We start from the raw sequence: 22,976 nt of genomic DNA, 5'->3' as shown, positions 1-22,976 counted from the left end.
GAGGAGAATTTCTTGTATATTAAATGACTATATTTGTTTCCAATAGAGCATACATGAACACCCTGGGCAAGCAGCCTTGAATGTATTAACCAGCCCCAGGCGTTGGTGGTGTATACAATTGATTTCTTGAAGAACATTTCATGGTTTCGTTCCTGTAGACCAGGCCTAAGCCTGTCGAGTATATTGAATTTTTAGATATTTCATCGGAATTTTGATACAGTCTCTCAATTGGCAGGTCTTGATAGACCGGTCGAAGGTAACGGCCAAAAAGGATTATCCGGGGAGTGAGTATGGTATGGCATATAAGAGCAGGAAAGCAAAAGTTCTATTCAAAATATGGACATCGTGATGAGAAGGAAGCAGTGCGACAAACAAGCGTATCGTGCGTAAATTTTAGGCTGAACAGAAACAAATGGTCTATTCTATCGATGCTTCTCGGAGCGCATCTTCTCCTTGCGAGCGAGACGATCAGCGGCCCGAGTAAGGGCAGAGCGGATGTCACCCTTGGGGAAGCTGCTGATATCGTAGTATGTAGGGGCGATATCCTGAAAGATAGTTAGTAAAATGTATCGTGAAAACAAGAGAGGAATGGGGAACATACCAAAAGCCATTCTGGCTTGACCGCGGTGACAGTACGGATGTAGTTCTTGGTTGTGAGAACGAATTCGTTATACAAGACCCACTCGGCCTCGTGAGCCAAGACGGTGGACGGGTGCAAGAGCACATTCTGGTTGTCCTTGATGGTAAGGTATTGACTCTTGCCACCTGTGTCCTTCTTCGCGACTTGCATGAAGAAACCAGCGCAAAGGGCACGGCGGATGTTCTCATAGTACTTCTTGTCCTCGAAGTCGGTGGAAATCATCTCGAGATCCTGGCGTTCCATGATGCGGAGCAGCTGGGAGCGGACGTTATCAGCGGACTGGAGAGCCCGCTGGGAGAGGAAGTGGTCGTGGCACCACTGCTTGGCGTTTGCCTGGGCGTCACTGCTTCGGTATGCGTGGTAGACGTTCAGCATTGTCAAGTGGTCTCCGTCGGGGTGGGCAAACAAGTTCTTCATCTCGTCGGCACGCTTGCGCTGGGCAGCAGGACGAAGGAAGACCTGCGGCACAGACAGAAGGGCGGTGATGGAAAGGATTTCATTAGAGCAGTAGAATTCGGGAGAGCTGATCAACATAACAGCAAGGGCGGGATCGAGAGGGAAGTCGGAGGCCAGACGACCCAGCTGAGTAAGGTTTCCATCATCGTCCAGACAGGCCAAATAGTTCAGTTCTTCCAATGCTCTCATCAGAGTCTCTGGCGCAGGCGGGTCCATCAAATCGAAGTGCACGAGATCATCAACACCAAGCTTCTTCAGTTCGAGCACTGTTGATGACAAGTTTGACCGGAGGATCTCAGGGTAAGTTGACTCAATCAATTCCTTCTTGAATGCGCCCTCAGTGTAAAGGCGGAAGCACTTTCCGGGACGTGTACGACCGGCACGACCAGCTCGCTGCTGCGCGGAGGCCTTGGAGATGGGGGAAACGAGGAGTGACTCGACACGAATGCGGGGGTTGTAAATCTTTTGCTTGGAGAATCCGGGATCCACGACGTACACGATACCATCGATGGTTAGAGATGTTTCGGCGATGTTGGTCGACACGATGACCTTGCGCCCGGGGCGGCCGCCTGGTCGGCGAGGAGGTGGTGCAGGGTCGAAGATGCGCTGTTGCATGTGAGGAGGAAGACTACCGTACAAAGGGTAGACCTTGATAGGACCAGCGTCGGCCTCGCGAACCATCTCATCTGCCTCGAGCGCGATTTTCCGCGAAGCATCCTCAATCTCTTCCTCACCAGTCAAGAAAAGAAGAATATCTCCCTCACCTTCGGTGGCGTGGATTTGCAGCACAGTCCGAACTGCGGCCTCGACGTAATCTTGCTCGGGTTCGGGGGTGTAGAAGATCTCGACAGGGTGAGTACGACCGGGGACTGCGAGAAGGGGCGCATCCATGAAGTAGCGCTGGAACTTTTGCGCATCCAAAGTAGCCGACATGATAATAATCTTCAAGTCAGGCCGACGCACCACAACTTCCTTCAACAGACCCATCAGGATATCTGTTGCCATAGTTCTCTCGTGAGCCTCGTCAAGCATGATTGTGCTGTAACGCGACAGGTTGGGGTCGTTCATAGCCTCGCGAAGAAGCATACCATCAGTCATGTACTTCATGATGGTCTTCGGGCCGGTCATATCTTCGAAACGGATACTGTAACCAACTTCCTCTCCAAGCTTGACATCCATCTCAGCCGCCACACGTTGGGCGACCGACATGGCAGCCACTCGTCGGGGCTGTGTACAAGCGACCATTTTGCCCTGAGTTTGGGGAAGATCATCGTAGAGGACGAATTGCGGGATCTGCGTAGTCTTTCCGGAACCAGTCTCACCAACGAAGACAAGAATCTGGGATTGTTGGTAGAGTTGCAGGAACTCATCACTGAAAAAAAAAAAGTGGTCAGTACATCTTTATTCCACAGCGGCTGTCGGGCAGCACTCACCGTTGCGTATGGACGGGCAAATCGCGACGGGTCTTCAGGATTGAGAAGTATTTGCTGGAAAAAGGTCGGCCACTGAAAGGGTTGATATCGCCATCCTCGACCTTTTTTGCCATCGCTGCGGTTGTCTGGTGTCGCTTGAACTTGGCCAGGGCCGTATTGTCGGAGCCATTGCCGTTCTCATACATGTGAGCGAGGTAGGGGTTGTTCTTTGGGTCTCCAGCGTCCATCTTCTGGCGCTTCGCTCGCGCACCACCTTCGGAGTCAGATCGGTTATCAGCCATGGTGGAGGTGAAATGGGAGAGAGTGTTGAAGGGCAAACTCGGCGGAGAGAAGATGCTGAGATACCGAAGAAAAAAAATATGAGATAGGAAAGCCGGCCGAGCGCCACAGCTGCCTATCAGGCTCACCGCCAATCTATTCTGCCGCTCTCCACAAAGGGATCGATAATCTTCGAGCTTGTTGACGCCCTGTGTGTTTTTGCCTGGACTTTTCTGCGCCAGTTCGTCTGATGCCCGTGGCTTCTTCGGATAGGACTGCCTGATACCAAGTTTATTAGCTCCTCTGTTGCCCATAACAAGTCTTTATCCCTAGTTCCAGACCACCCCGCCATTGCGCCAGACTTCTCCGTCAATATGGAGAGCTATAATCCTTCAGAGGATCCAGGGCCAGCTTTCTGCATTGGGCACCATGAACATAACAGACTGGTTACTGTGACCCCTCGGGTCATCCAAAACGTACATGAGAGTAATGTTGGTTCTTTCTCTCACCTGTAACATTACCTTGATAAATGCTAACTTGATTCAATAGTATGATATGATGACTGTCCCGATCACCACATCCCATTTCCACTCTCGGGTTCTTGGTCTATTGTCTTCTTATTTGGCCAATCTGCAATCCCCAACTTACGATGTTGTGGGAACCATGGCTACTACCCAAAACACTCGGCCTATGGTGGTTCCGCCGCTCTCGAAGGCAGACTCGTATCTCACCCCGAATGATGCAACCAGTCAATTGGTTGGTGTGATCAGTAGCTGGATTGATCTATGCTCACCCGACCCGTTGATTGCGGACTTGTCCCGGCAAGTTCTGATGTTGGAAGTTGCGTATGCTGCGTTTTGCGGAATTGGATATCTTTTGATTCCTGGCCCCAAGTTGCATCACGGTGCCTTGCATTCTGAGGGTGTTATTTATTATGCGCGCGCGATTCAAGATGCTTTAGACCTCGGTCCCTACATCCAATTTCATATTTGGCAGCAAATGGTTGATAATCCAGAGGTTGAAGTTGATACAATGGGCGACTTGGCCCCGCTTGCTCGGGCAGAATACCTTGCGCCGGATGAGGGAGAGCCACTCAAGGTTGATCCGTTTGGAAGCTGGGATGCTTGGGATTCAATTAGAAAGACTTGCAAATACCACACAAGACTGTTCGTTGGTATGAGCTAACCCTCCTTTCAATGGCCCATCGCCATCATAATATCTTGAAGTAAAGCTAATCTGAACCACAGCCCTTTCTTTGCCGAAACTACTTCCGTCTCTGTTTGTGCAGTCCCGATGGCATTCGGAGCCAGTGCGTTTACTGACGATTGATGGCTCGACTTTCCTCAAGAATCAGAAAGGATACCCAGTATTGTCCAAGTCACACCAAGGTTTTATTGCGAAGATGATGCGTCTTCGAACCGCCCCGTGGATTATCCTTTGTGGCGTTGGCCCTATTCCTGGACTTGAAAATATCGAAGACCCTGATACCAACCAGGCCTCCCTATCTGGGTCTGACTATCCAAGTCTGTCACAGGCTGGAAAGAAGCACTACGACCCCACTCCACACCTCTCATATATTCGTAATCTGCAGCAGCGCCAGCCCCCGCGGACAGCGATTGAGAGGTTCGGTGTGGGATACCAGGACTATCTGCAGGCACCTCTACAGCCGCTCACAGTCAATTTGGAGAGTATCACATATGAAGTATTTGAAAAGGACCCCATCAAATACGAGTGGTATGAGAAGGCAATCTGCAAAGCATTGAGAGACTGGGCCGACCAGAAGAAGGCCACGTCTCACCCGGACGGAAAAGTGATTCTCGCAGTTGTGGGAGCTGGTCGCGGCCCGCTAGTCACTCGCGCACTGAAGGCTAGCGCAGACGCTGGAGTGGAGATTGATCTCTGGGCCGTGGAGAAGAACCAGAACGCGTTTGTATTGCTACAGCGACACAACGACACAATCTGGGGTGGTAAGGTCACCCTGGTCCAGTCAGACATGCGAAGCTGGAAAGGACCTCTAGTCCGACAACAGCCGACTACGGCTGCTACGGGCCCTGTGGGCGAATCCCTTGGCATTGCGAGCTCGTTACTTGAGTCAAAGAAGGGCCAGCATGATCTAGGTCGGCCATCTGAAATTTCCGAACACCAGGGTTCGGCTATGTGCCACACCCATGTTGATATCATTGTCTCGGAGCTTTTGGGCTCCTTTGCGGACAATGAGCTTTCTCCAGAATGTCTGGATGGTGTGAACGACGTGATCAACCCCGTCCACGGCATTTCCATTCCAGCCTCATATTCGGCCCATTTCACTCCAGTTTCCGCTCCCAAATTGCACGCCGATGTTGTGCACCAGACGGTGTCCAACCCAGCTGCCCCGGAGACCCCATATGTCGTGATGCTTCACGCCATTGACTTCCTCTCCACCACGGATACGCCTGCCAGTGGTGAAAGCTCCAACCCCAACAATGGAAATGGAAACCGGGCATCCACGCCGTCGTCGTCATTCTCCACGACTGAATTCCCTACTCCCTTTGTGCAGACTGCCTGGTCTTTCTCTCACCCGAACCGACATATTCCTCCTCAGTCACCCATGCAGTCGACTATTTCGAACGCCCACAATGTGCGCCAAACACGTCTAGCCTTCCCTTCCCAAAACCGAGGTGTGTGCCACGGTCTGGCCGGCTACTTTGAAACGGTGCTCTACGGTGATGTGGAGTTGTCTACCAACCCAGTAACCATGGATGCGAAGAGCGCAAGCATGATCAGCTGGTTCCCTATCTACTTCCCCTTGAAGGTTAGTTTTCGGAAATATCCACCTTAATCTCTCGCTTTTTTTCCCTTTCCATCTTACTGACATTCGTTTCCAGACCCCTCTTAGTGTTCCGGAAAACGGTGAGATCGTCGCCACGATGTACCGTCAAACCGATGACCGCAAGGTCTGGTATGAATGGATGGTTGAGGTGTATGCCCTTGAACCTACTGCGGTATCCACCAAACCCACTCCTGTGAGCTATGCACAGGCTGGGTCTCCCAGCGTGGAAAGCCTGAAAACCAAGGAAAATGGCGCAAAGAAGACCCACCGTACTGGATATCGCCGAGTGCGAGTGGGGATGAGTGATTTGCACTCTAGCATCAAGGACGGCTGCCTAATGTGAAATTTATAAGCCGGAGTCGAATAAAAGTTGTTCGAGCCATGAGCTCTAGTATTGTTAATGATGATAGCAAAAGACTAAATGATTATTGCTAGTCAGACAGAGCCCTGGAGATTGGGAATAAGGCAGTTGAATTCTGCCAAATCTGATCACGCGAACTGGCGCCAAGAGATTCTAACCCGATGCGGTCCAATGGCAGCCCTACGTAGTCAGTTCCTGGCTTGTCCCGAGGTCTTGCCAAGTAACCCTACCACCCACACGTGGCAGGGCCTTTTGCCAAGGACCGGATTTCGCAAAATATTTCGCCAAGTTCGGGCCGAGCAGGTCAAGCTTCTGGCGATCTATATACTATTTTCATGTGATCGGGATAAACCATCCGCTGTTTTATTGTGTGGAGTACTCCGTACTCGGAGTACACACGACCTCGGGTCCACGGGTTCTATCTTGGCTTACTTTCCGGGCTGACCGGAATGAGATTATTCCCCGGCTCCACCAAAGTCCCCGGTTTATAGCCAGGAACGATTGGAGCACATATCCATGTTCCGGTGCCATAACCCCGGATGTGATCTATACTTCGCCGATCATTATATGAATCTGGAATATCCCCCGTGAGCTGAACTGAGCTGGGCTGTGCCGAATTCCCTCATCACAGGGAATATCGGATTTTATTGTATGCCGTGGTTCCTTGGTTCCCCCGACGCAAAAATGGCTTGCGTAAAAATGGCTATCGCAATTGTGGGACCATTTAGGAACCATACTATGGATCTGCTCGTTGCAATTGAACATATAAAGCTATGGGTTCCTCCGGTCTGTGGTGTCTTCAGTCTCGATCAGATACCAGCATTGACCCCAAGCCATCATGCGTTTCTCTCTATTCACAGCCCTATCCGCAGTGGCTTCGTTGGGTCATGCCCTCCCCGGTAAACTGCAGTCTCGAGGTACTATCCCACACTTTGCTCGGTACACATTGGCCACATTGCTCACACCTGGTTAGATGTCTCGACCAGCGAACTGGACCAGTTCGACTTCTGGGTCCAGTATGCCGCGGCGACATACTATGACAATAACTACGAGGCTAAAGTGGGCGACAAGATCAGCTGTTCGAAAGGCAACTGCCCCGAAGTGGAGGCAACCGGTTCGACTGTGTTCTATGACTTCTCCGAGTAAGCGACACTCCCCAAATAAAATGCCTGAGACAATATACTTACCCATGCACAGCTCCACAATCACAGATACCGCCGGCTTCATCACTGTAGACCACACCAACTCGGCAGTTGTTCTCGCCTTCCGTGGTTCCTACTCAGTGCGCAACTGGGTCGCCGATGCCACATTCGTGCACACAAACCCTGGTCTCTGTGATGGATGCCTCGCCGAACTCGGCTTCTGGGGCTCCTGGAAGCTAGTCCGCGACGATATCATTGAGCAGCTGAAGGACGCTGTCTCCCAAAACCCCGGCTATGACCTGGTCGTGGTGGGCCACAGTCTCGGTGCTGCTATTGCAACTCTTGCTGCCACTGATCTCCGGGGCAAAGGCTACCCGGAGGCTAAGCTGTACGCGTATGCCTCGCCTCGCGTGGCGAACGCGGCTTTGGCCAAGTACATCACCGCGCAGGGGAACAACTACCGCTTCACTCACACCAATGACCCCGTCCCTAAGCTGCCGTTGTTGTCCATGGGCTATGTTCACGTCAGTCCTGAGTATTGGATCACATCGCCTAACAATGCTACTGTCAGTACCACTGATATCAAGGTTATTGAGGGAGATGTCTCCTTTGACGGAAACACTGGAACTGGTCTGCCGTTGCTCACGGACTTTGAGGCGCATGTCTGGTATTTTGTGCACGTTGATGATGGAAAGGGCGATGGGCTGCCATTCAAGAGGGTTTAATTTTGATCAAGTCCCCTCGATTTTTGTTTGATAGATTCTAGAATAGCTGGGTCGCTGATGTTGATATGTTTAATATGTTTAAAGAATAATGACAAATATACAATTTCCGAGTTATGCAGGGCAATTGGGTAGAATGTACTCCGTAGGAGTTGTGATTAAATTGTGCCGTAGACCGAGGTAAGGGGCTGAAAAAAAGTACAAAAGTACCAAGTTTGATCCTTCAAAACACAACCAAGCACTAAAGCTTGCACGATAAGCAATTCCGTCATTTCTGGGCCCCAGGAGATATCCAGTCGGAGATCCGTCGGGTTTAGACCAAAATGACCAAATCGGGCGATCTTAGTAGTTTCTGGCCTTCCCGTTTGATACTAGCAATGTAAAGTGGATATCCCCAGCCGAGCGGGGTTATCGGGAATTTATGGTATAAGATACGACTTGGACCTTCGCTTTGATTGGGGATGTCCACTCAAAATGGTGCTGTATAAAAAGTTTTTGTTGGCAGTGCTGGCGCACTATGCCACGGCACAATTTGTGCCCGCGCCCACGGACTTGATCACCAAGAAAGGACATGCCGGCATCGATGTTCGATATAAGGAAGTGCCTGCTGGGATTTGTGAACAAGATCCCAATGTGAAGAGTTATTCTGGTTACGCCGATGTTGGCGAGAACGAGCATATTTTCTGGTGAGCATTCCCGATAGAGACGAGCCCTAGGCAGCGACTGATTAGCACAGGTGGTTCTTTGAGGCTAGAAATGGAGACCCTAAAGATGTATGTTCTGACGGCATTTGAGAATTTATTTACAATACTGACAATCAGTAAGGCACCACTTACGGTCTGGATCAATGGAGGGCCGGGATCATCTTCAATGATTGGGTTATTCCAGGAATTAGGGCCCTGCGGAGTTGATCAAGACGGAAATGCATTCAACAACCCTTATTCTTGGAGCAACGTGAGCAATATGGTAAGTTTGCATTCCTTTGTTTGCCGTGACTCTAGCTCAACTGTCGTCAGATTTTCATCGACCAGCCTGCCACGGTTGGATTATCATATACAACCCCCATTCCAGCGTACGAGGATAGCGATGGCAATATTGTCCAGTTGCCCAGCGAGGAGTGCCCCGATTACGCCCAGGAACTGGGGACATGCGGCACATACTCCAAACCAGATATTGCCCTGGTCCCCAATACAACCGCCAATGCGGCCCCGAATATGTGGAAGACACTCCAAGGGTTCATGGGGGCTTTCCCGCAGTACTCGAGAAATGGCTTCAACTTCGCCACTGAGAGCTACGGTGGACATTATGGCCCAGTGTTCAACGGTAAAGACCCCAAGCGCTCCTGGATGCAACTGGCACTAACTTCAGAGCAGAGTACTTTGTTAAACAGAACGCCAAAAAGCCCCACGGCTCGATCCAGATCGATCTTGAGAACGTCCTTATTGGAAATGGCTGGTTCGATCCGCTGATTCAATACCAGGCGTACTATAACTTCTCCGTCTTCCCCGGAAACACATACGACTTCAACCCATACAACGAGTCTGTTCAGGCCGAATGGTACAATAACCTTTACGGAGAAGGCAACTGCGTCGATCGGACACGGGAATGCTACAAGACCGGTCGAAATGATGTCTGCTCTGCGGCGGACAACTTCTGCGCTTCGAAGGTTGAGTCGATGTTTGACACCTACTCTGGGCGCGACGAATATGATATGCGAGAGTTGACACCGGATCCGTTCCCGTACGAATTCTACGTCGATTATCTTAACAGCCCTAAGGTTCAAGCCGCTATTGGAGCATACCAGAATTTCTCAGAGTCCTCCGGGACTGTGAGCAATGCCTTTGGAAGCACAGGCGACGACGACCGCGAGTCCGGGACGATTGAGAGTGTGAAGAAGTTGCTGGAAGCTGGTATACAGGTTCTGCTGTATTTCGGAGATGCGTAAGACCTCCCATGCCATGTGATGACTAAATTGTGCTAATTCAAAATCTAGCGACTACAACTGCAATTGGCTCGGTGGACAAGTTATTGCCGAGGAGATCAATGCCCCAGGGTACAACCACGCAGGCTTTGTGAACATAACCACTTCGGATGGCGTTGTTCATGGACAAGTCCGTCAGAGTAACTTGTTTAGCTTTGTGCGGATTTACGAGTCCGGTCACGAAGTACCTTTCTACCAGCCGTTGGCTGCGTTGGAGATGTTCGAGCGAGTGGTTTCGAGAAAGGACATTGCGACGGGCAAGAAACATCTGACGCCACATGGCGGTTATCTGACCCATGGAACCCCGACTAGCGACTACCGAGAGGGCAATAGCACAGTGGTTTTGAAAGTGCTTGATAGCAATACGACCTACAACACAACTCTCAATGGACCGAACCCATCTAGCTCGGCTTCGGTCAGATTGCGCAGACAGGGCCACTGAGCAGTGAAAGTGATCGAGAAACAGAATATGTACGACTAGTCTACTGAGTGAAGGGGATTATTATTACGTCTAGTGTGCTTGTGATTCAACTGTGTTTGTTTGTGAAATGGGTTTCATTTGAAAGATTCAATTAGAAGACAAATGGTATGGTCAAGCCATCCTTTCCATGTCCGAGCACATTGATGCCGCAGTAAAACAATCCCAGATTCAATTCCTCCATTTGATTCATTTGATTCATTCCATTCTCTCCCTTGGGAAGGTTCAGTGTAAGGCGGCGTGATGTGATGACACAAGTAGTGATCTACTCGGTCTGGTCGGCGGGGTCGGCAGGCTCGGTGTCGTTGGTCTCCTCAGCCTGAGTGGACTCCTCAGCAGGCTCCTCAGCAGGCTTAGAGGTAGCCTTAGTGGCGGTCTTGCGACGACGCTTGGGAGGCGAGGCGTTCTTCTTGGTCGATGCGTCTTTGGCCGCGCCACGCTTGGTACCAGAACGGGTCTTCTTGGATGGACCAGCGTCGGTGTCCTCAGACTTGGAAAGGGCAGCCTCGACAGGAGACTGGGATTTTCCATCAAGAATTTTCTCAAGGTGGTGCTTGGCGCGCCAGTAGTTGGTGTTAGCGGAAGTCTTCTTCATACCAGCGAGAGCGGCAAGCTTCTCGCTGTCGATCTATGAATTGAATATTAATTAGAAGACTACGAAGCTATGGGGTGCGACTGTATACTGACTTTGCCATCGTGGCACAGGGTGCTATAGATGAGCAGTCTCACATCAGCCATTTTGAGCTCAGAGAGCTTGGCATCCAGCTTGATAGGAGAAGACATGTTGTTTGAGTTATCGATTAGATATGTGAGCGGTGAGTCCCGAAATCCGTGATGATGATGGAACAGGTAGAAGATGGAGAAGAGTGACCAAGGAACAAACAACAAAGTGAGAGAAGAACGAGGCAGGGGGTCAGGCAACGAATATCGATGAACAAATTCAAAATAGGAAAGCGCGAGACGTGACGTGCGACCCGCGAGAAGGTGCCTTCAATATTTTCGACTTCAGTTCCAATGCGTTCCCATACCTGCTAGTCTTGTATCATGGCTTTCTTTTTCTCACATAATTATATACATATTCTTGGACTCTACCTGGGCAGGGCATAATCTGGCTTGATTTTTGAACCTTAAGGTGTGATATGAATCCATGCACACTTTACAACTTCAGGACTAAGACCAGGAGGTACACCTGCCATCTTATATAAGATCGTAATACATCACCTATTATATGGTGTTTATAGGCTGCATCATAAAATTAGGGTTGCGGTCCCACGTGAATTGGAATTATACGCAAAAGCCACCCACAGGTGAAAATGTGTACGTAGACCTCGGGGATAATAATCTGCTTACTTTGAACTCCTTATCTGCAAGGATTCTCCAATTGTGATTATTTGGTAAATCACAATTCCGAGGTTGTGTCTCGTTGCATACATAAAGAGTTGGTTTCATATGAGCTCCTAGCAAGGAAGCAATCCCATTTGCCCAGCTTGCAGTATATCTTGTGCCTAAACTCGACGATGTAGCTAATTATTCGGTATGTTTGATCTGGTTGATCAATTCATAATTTCCGATGGTGATGGTGATCCTGTTTGGTGTGGCTGTGCCCGCTACTGATGCGCCCCTACAAGCTTGAGCCACATCAGCCTCGGCACCAGATATATAAACCCCTAGTTCCCTCCGCTCCTTGTTCGTATCTGACATATTTTCGAGTCATCGCATGCGAAAGATTCTAGATTTCTGAACACGTATGTGTCAGCCTAAGAGATCTCGCTAGTCTGGCCAACCTGCTCGTTGTAGCCATTCTCCCCCTTCGAAATGTGCCCAATATGGGACTCGGTCAAGAGAAAGGATTGACCCCTCACGGCTTTCACTAGTTGGTGATTATAATCATCTTCTAGAGCATTGCACGCTTATTTGTTTTGCCTCATTATAGATTATTGAAAACCTCCACATTCTCCAGCCTGAAACATCCCATGTTTATGAGGCTCTGGGAAAAAGTCGGGAGTATTGGTATCACCTCACATCACTAGCCGATGCCTATCGGAATTATGGCTTGAATCCAGAGTACGCAAACCCCCGCCACACTCTTCTTAAGATCCCAAAACTCCATGGACGGCCCAAAACAACCCATGCCCGCCCTTCTGGAGTTTCTCCGTCTTTCGTTCTTTGCATGCAAGCCTCTTCGACTTGGAGATTATTAGGAAGTTCGGACTGTGACACGATTGAAAAAAAAGGACAGTCCATGCTCTACTCAAAATTGGCACCAGTGTTGCTATCCCGTATAGTTTTCATGGGAATGTCTTCAATTCTTGGATTGGCACAACGGAAGAAAAGCACACCGGCCCTAACTACTTAGGGATTCTTACAATTGGATGGTGATATATACTCTCTGCGCGGCTTGTTGAAGTACAAGGGGAGGCTGCTAATATGCAATATACAACATCTGAGGTCAATCACCGCGAGAACCTCTGCGATCTCCCAAATGCTCCTATCATCGATATTGGGGAAGTGTATGAAAATGTAATACGGTGGTGGTATGCGATACTAGCTCAACATGAAGATGGAAAGCCATTGTCAAACGACCCCGCGGCGACGAATTTCTCGCCCCCTGGCCCGTGTCTCGCATATGTGAGACACGTTTCACCATCAACTAGAAGATCGGTTCGCCAACTTTTGTATATACAACTTTATCCTCAGACGAAGCATTTGATGCTCTGGCCAAGTTTGCGCTATTGCATAACCTGGGTAGCCAATTCCCTATTGCTCTTATGACAGCCATAACGCTCCCGACGCATCAATACCATGGCTCGACTGTCCAACTGCCATTTCCAAGAACAACGGGTGGTAAACAGCCCACGACTCCAATGGATGCCATTCCATTGAATTGGAGCAGTTGCAGGCGGCCTAGCGCCAAAAAATGATTCAAAGAACAAAAGACGGGCCTCCTATCGACGCACTTGGCTTTCCCTGGACCGGCTGTCCTCAAAGCTTCATGGATACTGCAGGTTCGGGACCATACACGCATGGAGATCCTGAATACATCTCAAGGCCAGACGTATAGCGCTTACTACACCTTCCTCAAACCGAAGATGACGATCTATTGTTTGGCACTGTGCCCCAAACCCCGTGGGCACCATGCGGCACACCCCTACCAAAGGATTGTGCGCTTCGAGTCACTTCACACTTGAAATGCAGTCGACATGAGTACCAATACCACCATTGGAATTGGGACTTGGAAGAAGGTCGGATTATCGAGTAAAGCTTCATTGTATATCTTCCTCTGGTTGAGCATCAACGGGGAGGGTAAACCCTCGGAGACTATATATCAAGATGAATGGCTCGAAGGCATTCGGGAGGAAGATGAAGGTGGCTGGGCAGAAGATGAGGCTGATGATCGAGACTCGAAAGGGCTTGATGGTCAACTTGAAGATCGAGTGAAAGCCTGGCTCAATTCAATCGGCTGAAGTTTGTAGTTTGTCAAATATGGCCTATATTAGCCTTCGTTGAAAGTTAAAATTTATCGAACTTGAAAGACAAGATTAATATGAATAATGATAAGTTCACGAAGGCCTAACGTAAGTTTTACGTCTCCTATTCAGGATGCAATGTCAATAATAAAGACCAGAGCCAAGAGAACAACCGTTCGAGATAGATTGCACAGCAGTAACAGGGGCTATGCTAGACGGAGAATTTGCTCTATAAATTAAATGAGGAAACAGGAATTAAGCCGAAATTAACCCTGATAAGTTTATGAAACTTGATCGACGGGGTTCGCAGTCAAGTGGATAATGATTCAGATTTACACGAATAAACGTGGCCTCGTGGCGATCAAATTTTTTAGCATCCCTGCTACAACCGGTGCAATTCCTTTGCATTTTCAGGAATTTTTGACTAACTGCATGTAGACTTGATTTTTGCAAAATGATCTACAAGGCCTTGTCGGATCCTGCGGATCCTATGGAAATAAAGGCGAGGATATCACACAACACGCGATAACTGCCCAAGTGCCCAGCGCATGGGCTCGAGCCTCCTTGTTGTGCATCTTCTTTGATTCCTGTCGCCATGCATCCAGAGTTGAAAAACACCTGGACTCCTGCGGTCAATATCTTGACCTGGTTTATGCTGGTAACGGCTATTCTGAGCGTCTTGACCCGTCTGGGGACAAAATACTTCATTTTTCGGAAGTGGACATTTGACGATGCCCTTGCCACTGCTTCGATGGTGTTCTGCATTGCGCAGTCAATTGCTATCTCAAAGGCGACGGAGAATGGACTTGGGCAGCACCTTAACATGCTCTCCGATGTCAAAATTGAAAGTGTTATGAAGGTATGGATATGACACGCCTCTTTCTGAACTATTGCTAATAGGACAAATGACCAAAGGCTGAATACTCCGCAACCATTCTCTTCATCGCCAGCATTTGCTTCTCTAAACTATCGCTTTTGGTCTTCATTCGCAACTTGACACCCGCATCCTTGGATCGCCGCTTTGCGCTCGTGCTAGGAATATCGATCGGGCTGTGGACTATTACTAGCATTTTCACGGCCGCATTCCAATGCCGTGTACCGCAGACATGGAATTATCTACATGGGAGTTGTTTCAACCGAGTGAGTGGCCGGTGCATCCTTGATGACAGAAATCGCTGACTATGTCTCAGGCTGCGTGGTGGGATTATCTCTGCATCACAAATATCTTGTCAGAGGTTGGGATAATAGGCCAAGCGCTGCTGGTCATCGTACGCATCCAGACCAATCTCAGCAGAAAGGCTAGTTTGTCCAGTGTGTTCTTGGTCCGAGTCATGTACGTGTCAAACTCAGACTCCATATTGAAAGAAATCACTAACAACGATGGTACTCCTAGTGTAATTATCGCGATTATTTTCCAAATTGTTTACGCCAGTCAAACTGCCTGGGGTGATTTCACCTTTGATGCCTGGTCTGTCGCAATTTCTACTCAAGTGGCTCAAACCGTGAGCATTGTCACAGCCTGCTCTCCCCAGTTCAAGCCGTTCTTGGATAGTCTCGAGTCAACGGGAATGGGTTTGGGTATGACGAGCTCCGACAACCACGGCAGCAAACACAGGACATATGGCATCAGCACATTCAAGACATCCCGTCGCACTGCGGATACTCGAAGTGAGACTCACGAATTGGTCTCAGTGCCCCACGAAGAGACTCATCGGACTATGGTGACATCGGCTCCGGACGACGACGCCGAAAGCCAGTCCAGTCAAACTAATATAATTAGGGAGACGCGGACCTGGACGGTGACTGGAGGGTTGCCAAATTGATTAAACATTTGAAAACTGGATCAGCACATCCTTTGATCCACCCATTGTTCCAGAAAATTGCGCTTCTCCTCCTATAGACTTCCACAAATGACAATGCTCGTCAGGGTACGGAGCGGAGTATGTCCCGAAAATCCACTATAATCCACAGCAATATATTCTCCGGCGACACAGCCATACAACTACAATTAATTAATCAACTTCCACTCTGCTACTCGGAGATTTGCAAATTTAGCGTTTGGCTTCGGGGAGTAACTAGCGCTCCCGGTGGAATACAGTTTATTCTCGTTATTGTTGTCTGTCGCCCTTAGAAAATAAAGAAAATACTGGTAATATCGGTGATCCACGCCACATTATTCATGCCAATGCCGAAATTTATTAGTCCTCGTGCAACCCCTGCCATTGTTGCATTAGCGCCCACCATTGTTCCCCAACCACATGCAAGTATGTGAAGAATTGGTCGCGCTAGTTTGAACTTTTTTGCCCCTTGAAGTTCTATGCCAAAACGTGGTTCTTCTTCTTCGATCTGTTGATTTTGATTTTTCCCTTGTCGGCAATCACATATCAATTATGCGGTCTCAATACTCAACGCAAATGACTTCGTTGGGAGGAGAGGAGATTGGCCAATTATCAAGGAAGGAGCTTGATGATGCCAATCTCGCGCGCATGGGAAAACGCCCCGTCTTGAAGGTAGATGCTGTTTGAGAATATGTATCGGATATAGACTAACAATAACAGCGCAACTTCGGTTTGATGTCAATGCTGGGTTTCAGTTGTACTATTCTGATTACCTGGGAGGGCATTGTCGTGTAAGTGCCCTTGGCGATAAAATTATGCCCGAACAAACGTTAGCTGACGACTGTGGATAGACTATTCTTGCAAGCATACCAAAAGTAAGAGATGCGGATGAGTTATCGACCCCGCAGTTCTAACAGAGGTTACACAGTGGAGGTCCAGCTGGAGCTGTTTATGGATTCCTTTTCGTTTGGGCTGGTGTCGCAGCTACGTTTGTGGTTCTATCGGAGTTGGCATCAATGTAGGGGATAACCTGTCTCTGTGCTATTTCTATTGAGACTAACCGGTCAATAGGGCACCGACATCTGGAGGGCAGTACCATTGGACGTCCATGCTAGCCCCGCGATCGTGCATGAAACTCATGAGTTATCTGACAGGTGAGTAGAAGGTACCCGGAGCTATGAAAAACTAAAGCTGACATGATTTATAGGCTGGCTTACTGTTATTGGGTGGCAAGCCACGTTTGCAACCTCATGCTATTTGGTCGGCACTTTGATCCAAGGCTTGATTGTGCTCACAAACAGTACATATGAGCCCAAGAACTGGCACGGGACTCTTCTATTCTGGGCGATCGTGCTATTTTGTGTCGCCATCAACAGTGTTGGAGGGAAAGTCCTTCCTCGATTTGAGGGTATGATCTTGATCCTCCACATCCTTGGCTTCTTCGCGATTCTCATCCCCTTGACTTACATGGCCGATCATGGAAGCTCTAAGGAGGTCTTTACCCAGTTCCTCAACTTGGGAGAATTCCCGTCCCAAGGGCTGTCATTTTTTGTCGGAATGGTCGGCTGTATCTTTGCATTTGCTGGGGGTGATGCCGCGGTTCATGTGCGTCTATCCATCTCCTTCGAATTATCCAAACGTCGAGGCCAGGACTAACCCGAACTCTCAATCTCTAGATGTCCGAAGAAATCACAAATGCCGCCATTGCAGTTCCCACCTCAATTATGCTGAGTGTATTGATCAACGGATCCTTAGGTTTCGGCATGTTGATCGCCATGTTGTTCTGCAGCGGCGATCTTGGATTGGCCCTGAAATCACCTACTGGGTACCCTTTCATGGCGATCTTTATGCAGGCGACAGGATCCACAGCCGGAACCGCGGTGATGGGCTCGATCGTTACTACCATGGGCGCCACCACATCAGTCGGCATGTTGGCGTCCACTTCGCGCCAGTTCTGGTCCTTCGCGAGAGACCGCGGCATTCCCGGCTGGCGATTGTGGAGCCAGGTAAGTTGCTATTCCAACACTAAGCACTGATCAGGATCGTCGAGCTAACTGTGAAAAACCACAGGTCACCGAGCGCTCTGCCGTCCCCCTATACTCCGTTTTGGCAACATCCGTGATTGCCTGCCTGCTGTCGCTCATCAACATTGGCTCCGCCGTCGCCTTTAACGATCTCTGCTCCATGTCAATTTCCGGTCTTTACCTGTCATACATGTTGGTTGGCGGTCTCCTCCTCTGGCGCCGTTGCACGGGCGGGATCAGCTCTGTTCGCAGCAGCGATTCCGCTGTCATCAACACCGCCGGCGCAAAACTCGTCTGGGGCCCATTCCATCTGCCCGGCATCTGGGGTATTATTATCAACACCTGGGCTTTGGTTTATATGACTATCGCTGTCTTCTTTAGCTTCTGGCCAACATCTTGGGTGGTGACTGTTCAAACTATGAACTTTAGTGTCGTTGGGACCATGGGAACCATCATCCTCAGTCTTGTCTACTACTATGCCCGTGCGAGAAATGTCTATAGTGGGCCTATCATGGAGCATATTCTGTAAAACAATGCCTCGGGTTTGGAGGCGTTTCCTGAGTTGGAGCTTGCCGATGTATATAATTTCGTATAGTTTTGGATATATGTCAAGTTGCGCGGCCTTTTGACTTTATCAACAGCCAGAAGCTTATTTAGTGAATATATTCGCGAGTGCGTATTCAACTTCTTGCCAGACCCAACTAATAGCGTAATGACGAACCTTGTGCCATGTGGATCAGAAATGTGAACCTCGTGCACGGGCAACTGACGCTTTGTCTCACGGAGACAATACATAAGGCTGAGTGATAAAACGTCAAAGCGCACTGGAGAAACAGGGGCTATCCTAGAAGCCACTATGATCGGCGTCGGTCTTTCGCACGTGGGGACTAAAAACGTGGAATTAAAGTATGAAACTTAAACTTAGCCTCCCGCATCTGGACCGAGGTTCGAATTGATGAACTTTCCAAGGGTTACAGGTGATCGTCATTTCATTTCATACAACCTGCTATCGAAACGCGCTATCGGGAGAATACTAGAATTAGGATACACGAAAATCATACTTGGCGAGTTCAACCTACCTATAAATCAAGAGAAGTCGCGGTCAGATGCCTTCCTTGGATGCCATTCCTAATGCGAGACATGTAACACGAACGAGGTCAAGATCACCAGTCAGCTTTTCAGAAGACCGAAAAGAGCTGATATAATATCAACAAAGGGGTGTACCCAGAGGCAACTCCCTGGTAGGCGCTGTTGGGTGGCACAAGAAGGCGCTTCGCTCGGTTGCCTTTTCGAGGCACCAAAACCAACACGAAAGGCCATATGCAAGGGGTATCACATCTGGCGCGTGAAGGATTTGAGGCAATAAATATGTCATGTGGTAGCGTCGTGGCAGTGCAATATCATGACCTTGGGAGGGCCGTTTGTAGATTCAATGGATAGATCCAACTGTAAGGCTGTAAGGCTGTAAGGCTGTACGCCCTTGCAGATCGTTTAACGGGGCCCTTTTCCCGGGCCTAACATGTGGAGCAGATCTTTGAGCAGCCTACAACGATGTACACACATCTAGATATACGCGTTGCAAGGGCTATGGGAATTGTTGTCTAGATTCTCATGGGCATCGTAACTAATAAATAACAAGATAACCTCCATAGACAGACCGAGACACCGAGACCGCGATTAGTGAACAGCGTGCAGGTAGTGCGTCTTCTTGCGCAGAGCAGAGTCTTCAGGTAAAGCAGCTCAAATCAAGTTGAATCAATTTGTCTCTGAAGGGCACATTGTGATGGTATCATAAGTAAATGAATGGTATAAACGCCCCCCGAAAAATAGAGCCCAGGTATCAAGAGATCATGACCCTTTAAAGAGTAGGGAGTTTGCAATAAAGCAACCGAGAAGATGTGAAGAGAGGGACAAAAACGCTAAAGCAAATCAAAAGCCGAAACTAGGTGTATCAATTGGTGGTATGAATAATTCTCAGCGGTTGTTGGACGGGTGGTTCATCTGTACTGGATGATTCTCGTATTGCAAGTGGTGAGTGGGAGGCCATGAATACAGCGGTAGCTGATGCTGAAACAATTGTTAGCAATTGTCTTTGTGCTGGGAACGGTTTCCTGAATTTCACTCACTGGGCTCTCAATCTTTGTCAATGCAGGGTCGATTTCAATGTCCGAGTTCCAAATCGCGGGGTTCATCTGCTGGTGGGGCGACGAAAAGGCTTCAGGCTTCAGGATGCTCCGGAGATATTGATCGATGGCAGTCACCATCTCTACCGGCATGCCCGAAGTGGGGTATTGAGCGTCCCTAAAGGATTCGCTCGCGACGGGCGAGCTGCACATATCGTTTGTGTAGGAATACGGGGATGGGTAGTCATCAGCAGATGCGGAAGACTGGCTCTGGCCCCTGGAATATTGGGGGCATGACATTGAGGAATCCATGCTTCCCCATACCCCAGAGTAATTGTCGGTGATATCGGCTTGAAATGGAACGGGAGGTGAGTTGGCTGGTTGCGATTGCATCTGTTGTTGCAGGCTTGGCTGACGAGGTGATGTGTCGCTTCGCGTGTATGATGTGTTTTCCTTTGGTGCTGAAGTCGCACTTTTATTCAGGGTCAGTCCATGGGTTCAATTTTTTTTCGTACCGCTAGGGAGTTACTCACTGCCGACCCAAATGCTGAGTCAAGTAATCCGGGCGATGGAATGCCTTTTTGCACCCTTCGTACGTGCAAAGGTATTGCTTTTTAGGCTCGTGGCTGAGCTCATGTCGTCTGCGGTGTTCGGCTCTGGTAAAAACCTGTATGGCGGTGATAAGCGAGGTGATTCATCGGCGACATACTAAAGGTACTCACCTTCGAACATCCAGGGCGCTCGCAAACATGGACTCGCTTGCCCTTCATAGCTTTGCTGACTCGGTGGGAATTTGTTTGGGGAGGCGAAGAAACATTCATAGGACTGGGATACATCTCCATTTGGCTTGCGTTGTTATTGTGGTTGGCCAGTGTTGACGGCATGGGACGAGCACCTTCAATGTCGAATGGTGGCCTAATGGAGGCGGCATATGGGTTGAATGTGGACATATTGTAGGCGTGTAAAGAAAATATACTCTCGTACGGCTGATGCGGCTCAACATTCCATTCGGGACGGAGTTACACGGCGTTTAGATGTTGTGAAAGTCGTACGAGCTGTGGGGAGATGACACAAAGAGATACAAAATGAGAAATAAAGAGGAAGGGGAAAGGGGTTTAATAAGACTTTTATTTATTAGTGTCAACAGCTCTATGGGGAGTGGGTATGTCCGAGAGTCTCGGTCGAATGTTTAATCCCCCGACCCCCCGAACTGGACTGCCGATCTGGTGCCTAATTAATAACATAATTAAAAACTAAACTAATACTAAATAGTCTGTCAAAAAACGCCTGAAACGACCCAAAGAACGCCTAGTGATTATAATTTTCACCTAGCAGGGATGTTTCGGGCCAAAAATGAAGAGAGCAATGTTCGGTAATTTTTCGACAATGACGGGGGATCATCTTCCAGTCGATCAGAGCCTCAGCCACCTGGATCGGTCACCCACCTGGCTTAGTTGTGCATACAAAGTTTCATCCCATTGGGTTGTGATACGCCCCACTAGGGCGTTTATGGGTCAATGCAGCCATGAAGTCCTTTGCATGTTTGAATATTGTTTGAATATCGGGCGTCTCCAGATTTGGCCTAGGAATGGGGTCTCATCCATGGGAAAATCCAAACGGTAAAATTCCGCTCCAAACTACAGGGATCGAAGGGTTTTCGCCAGTGGGGCAATCCGTAGCCCTGATGATAGATTTGATGCTGATCAAAAATGAACCCATCACCGAGGGGCTCATCACCGTCAGGTTAAAGATTTCAGGCTGAGTAAGTATTTTTGGCAGATTGCACGTGGATCATTGCGGTGTAGAGTAAGTGGCATGATATGTTGCAGCAATTCGGCAGGCTGAGTTGAAATTGAGAAGAGCCAACACCAACAGTAGTCTGTGATTGGTTGAAATGCACCCAGGTTAAAAATAATAAAAAGGGAAAAACAGGGTGCGTATATACACATTCCGAGGTCGATCTGCACCCGAATCAGTTGATCGACTCCCGTCAAGTTTTCACCAAAGAGGCTCAACCTGCCCGGGTGAGACCCCACTCGGTTGCCCACTTAGCGTCGAACCTTGGAACATGCATATACGCCCTGGCCAATGAGTGAGCTGCCTGGGATCCACCTCCATGGATCCAGTCTCTAGTCCGAGCTTGGGCACACGGATAGCTTCTACAATCATCCACTCTGCACTTTCTACTTCCCCTTTACCCACATAGAATCCATCTAGCATCTGGGCGTATTTGCGTATATATCTTCGCATGCTACTTTCTTTTTTCAGCCCGTTGAATGGGTGAAGAACCTTAATATTCCAACTTTTTCTGATGAAACGAGACCCACGGAAATCCAACCTGGAGTGTTACATCGCCTGGAAGCCGAGGCCTTAGTACGTGGGGGCTAATACCATACAGACGCCTACATTTGTATCCATTCGTCGGCAAGACCAATATAATTAATTTGTAGGCACAGCTAGTGTAATTACCAAAGACAATCCCCGTTCCCGCTATGAAACGTTCGGCAGTCGGTAAAATTATATTGAAATTGTAAACATCTGATTGTTTGTTTGGGCGTGCCTTGCCAGTTTAACCAAATCTCTCCCCACTTCCCCATCCAAACAAAGTCTTCAAGCAATGGTCAGTGCATATCACACTTACCTAGGTACTTTTGGCCGTCTACCTTGTCAAAGTACCATTTCAGACATATTCACTTGGACAGAGTACTTCGTAGGTAGTGATTTAATTAGCTATATGAACCGATGAAGCACTCAAACCTTGCTCTTCCGCACCTTCCGAGATTAAAGGATGAGATTTGCCCTGTTCCCAATTTTTGAGGGATGTTGAGAAATCTTAACCCCGGTCAAAAACCGACGACATTAAACCAGTGATGTCAGCGTAAACACTCCGGCAATCAAACCTTGGAAACTCTAACTTTAGGTTTCAACATGGCTTACAACATACATGCTCTAGATCTTGGCAGGGGCGGATTATTTTAATATTCCACAGCCACGTTACTTCGCCTATGCTAATTCAGGACACAAGCGGGGGATCAGGATCGCCATTCAGAACCGTCACCTGGGAATCAAGTGGGGCAGGATATAATTTCCTGTTACTATCCTCTGTCATACATCATAGACCGTTGTCCCTTACATATCTTAAAATTCCACGTTGCAACTAGTGTCGGGTTTCGGGTTTCGGGGTTGAGGTTCTGGGATCAAGTACCTGTTGTCGGGATACGAGGGTTCATAAAGCTTGTGTGAA

The 22,976-nt window shown here is 48.8% G+C and overlaps 10 protein-coding genes across 10 annotated transcripts; 7 read left to right on the top strand and 3 right to left on the bottom strand.

Annotated features, from left to right (window-relative positions):
* Positions 1-422: 422 nt before the first annotated feature.
* N7471_006070 (DEAH-box ATP-dependent RNA helicase PRP43) lies at positions 423-2,810 on the bottom strand (the record flags this gene model as incomplete). The annotated part of the gene is made up of 3 exons (XM_057278789.1): positions 423-545; positions 602-2,468; positions 2,530-2,810. 3 exons carry the CDS (start codon positions 2,808-2,810, stop codon positions 423-425), a joined length of 2,271 nt encoding a protein of 756 aa, XP_057138399.1.
* A 203-nt stretch (positions 2,811-3,013) lies between these two features.
* N7471_006069 (protein arginine N-methyltransferase) lies at positions 3,014-5,966 on the top strand. The gene is made up of 4 exons (XM_057278788.1): positions 3,014-3,278; positions 3,337-3,961; positions 4,035-5,578; positions 5,652-5,966. Exons 1-4 carry the CDS (start codon positions 3,162-3,164, stop codon positions 5,937-5,939), a joined length of 2,574 nt encoding a protein of 857 aa, XP_057138398.1. The 5' UTR covers positions 3,014-3,161; the 3' UTR covers positions 5,940-5,966.
* Positions 5,967-6,795: 829 nt separating this feature from the next.
* On the top strand, positions 6,796-7,824 carry N7471_006068 (lipase family protein; the record flags this gene model as incomplete). Its single annotated transcript, XM_057278787.1, has 3 exons — positions 6,796-6,874; positions 6,931-7,099; positions 7,155-7,824. 3 exons carry the CDS (start codon positions 6,796-6,798, stop codon positions 7,822-7,824), a joined length of 918 nt encoding a protein of 305 aa, XP_057138397.1.
* A 471-nt stretch (positions 7,825-8,295) lies between these two features.
* On the top strand, positions 8,296-10,244 carry N7471_006067 (uncharacterized protein; the record flags this gene model as incomplete). Its single annotated transcript, XM_057278786.1, has 6 exons — positions 8,296-8,507; positions 8,558-8,594; positions 8,647-8,787; positions 8,838-9,144; positions 9,195-9,762; positions 9,815-10,244. The coding sequence occupies 6 exons, from the start codon at positions 8,296-8,298 to the stop codon at positions 10,242-10,244; spliced, it is 1,695 nt and encodes a 564-aa protein (XP_057138396.1).
* Positions 10,245-10,545: 301 nt separating this feature from the next.
* Positions 10,546-11,063, bottom strand: N7471_006066 (uncharacterized protein; the record flags this gene model as incomplete). Its single annotated transcript, XM_057278785.1, has 2 exons — positions 10,546-10,908; positions 10,968-11,063. 2 exons carry the CDS (start codon positions 11,061-11,063, stop codon positions 10,546-10,548), a joined length of 459 nt encoding a protein of 152 aa, XP_057138395.1.
* Positions 11,064-12,707: 1,644 nt separating this feature from the next.
* Positions 12,708-13,468, top strand: N7471_006065 (uncharacterized protein; the record flags this gene model as incomplete). The annotated part of the gene is made up of 3 exons (XM_057278784.1): positions 12,708-12,908; positions 12,935-13,172; positions 13,209-13,468. 3 exons carry the CDS (start codon positions 12,708-12,710, stop codon positions 13,466-13,468), a joined length of 699 nt encoding a protein of 232 aa, XP_057138394.1.
* Positions 13,469-13,480: 12 nt separating this feature from the next.
* Positions 13,481-13,744, top strand: N7471_006064 (uncharacterized protein; the record flags this gene model as incomplete). The annotated part of the gene is made up of 1 exon (XM_057278783.1): positions 13,481-13,744. One exon carries the CDS (start codon positions 13,481-13,483, stop codon positions 13,742-13,744), a length of 264 nt encoding a protein of 87 aa, XP_057138393.1.
* A 598-nt stretch (positions 13,745-14,342) lies between these two features.
* N7471_006063 (uncharacterized protein) lies at positions 14,343-15,570 on the top strand (the record flags this gene model as incomplete). The annotated part of the gene is made up of 4 exons (XM_057278782.1): positions 14,343-14,606; positions 14,663-14,887; positions 14,938-15,080; positions 15,141-15,570. The coding sequence occupies 4 exons, from the start codon at positions 14,343-14,345 to the stop codon at positions 15,568-15,570; spliced, it is 1,062 nt and encodes a 353-aa protein (XP_057138392.1).
* A 560-nt stretch (positions 15,571-16,130) lies between these two features.
* N7471_006062 (uncharacterized protein) lies at positions 16,131-18,138 on the top strand (the record flags this gene model as incomplete). The annotated part of the gene is made up of 8 exons (XM_057278781.1): positions 16,131-16,257; positions 16,306-16,376; positions 16,437-16,460; positions 16,514-16,603; positions 16,657-16,739; positions 16,793-17,190; positions 17,262-17,591; positions 17,656-18,138. Exons 1-8 carry the CDS (start codon positions 16,138-16,140, stop codon positions 18,136-18,138), a joined length of 1,599 nt encoding a protein of 532 aa, XP_057138391.1. The 5' UTR covers positions 16,131-16,137.
* Positions 18,139-19,583: 1,445 nt separating this feature from the next.
* Positions 19,584-20,682, bottom strand: N7471_006061 (uncharacterized protein; the record flags this gene model as incomplete). The annotated part of the gene is made up of 4 exons (XM_057278780.1): positions 19,584-19,676; positions 19,736-20,204; positions 20,266-20,399; positions 20,455-20,682. The coding sequence occupies 4 exons, from the start codon at positions 20,680-20,682 to the stop codon at positions 19,584-19,586; spliced, it is 924 nt and encodes a 307-aa protein (XP_057138390.1).
* Positions 20,683-22,976: the final 2,294 nt, after the last annotated feature.

This window comes from Penicillium samsonianum, assembly GCF_028829775.1.
Source record: "Penicillium samsonianum strain IBT 33392 chromosome Unknown utg000003l_segment0_segment0, whole genome shotgun sequence".
In the NCBI taxonomy this organism is placed as follows: domain Eukaryota; kingdom Fungi; phylum Ascomycota; class Eurotiomycetes; order Eurotiales; family Aspergillaceae; genus Penicillium; species Penicillium samsonianum.
Note: the sequence above shows the minus strand (reverse complement) of the source record. Positions and strands in the feature narration are given on the sequence as shown.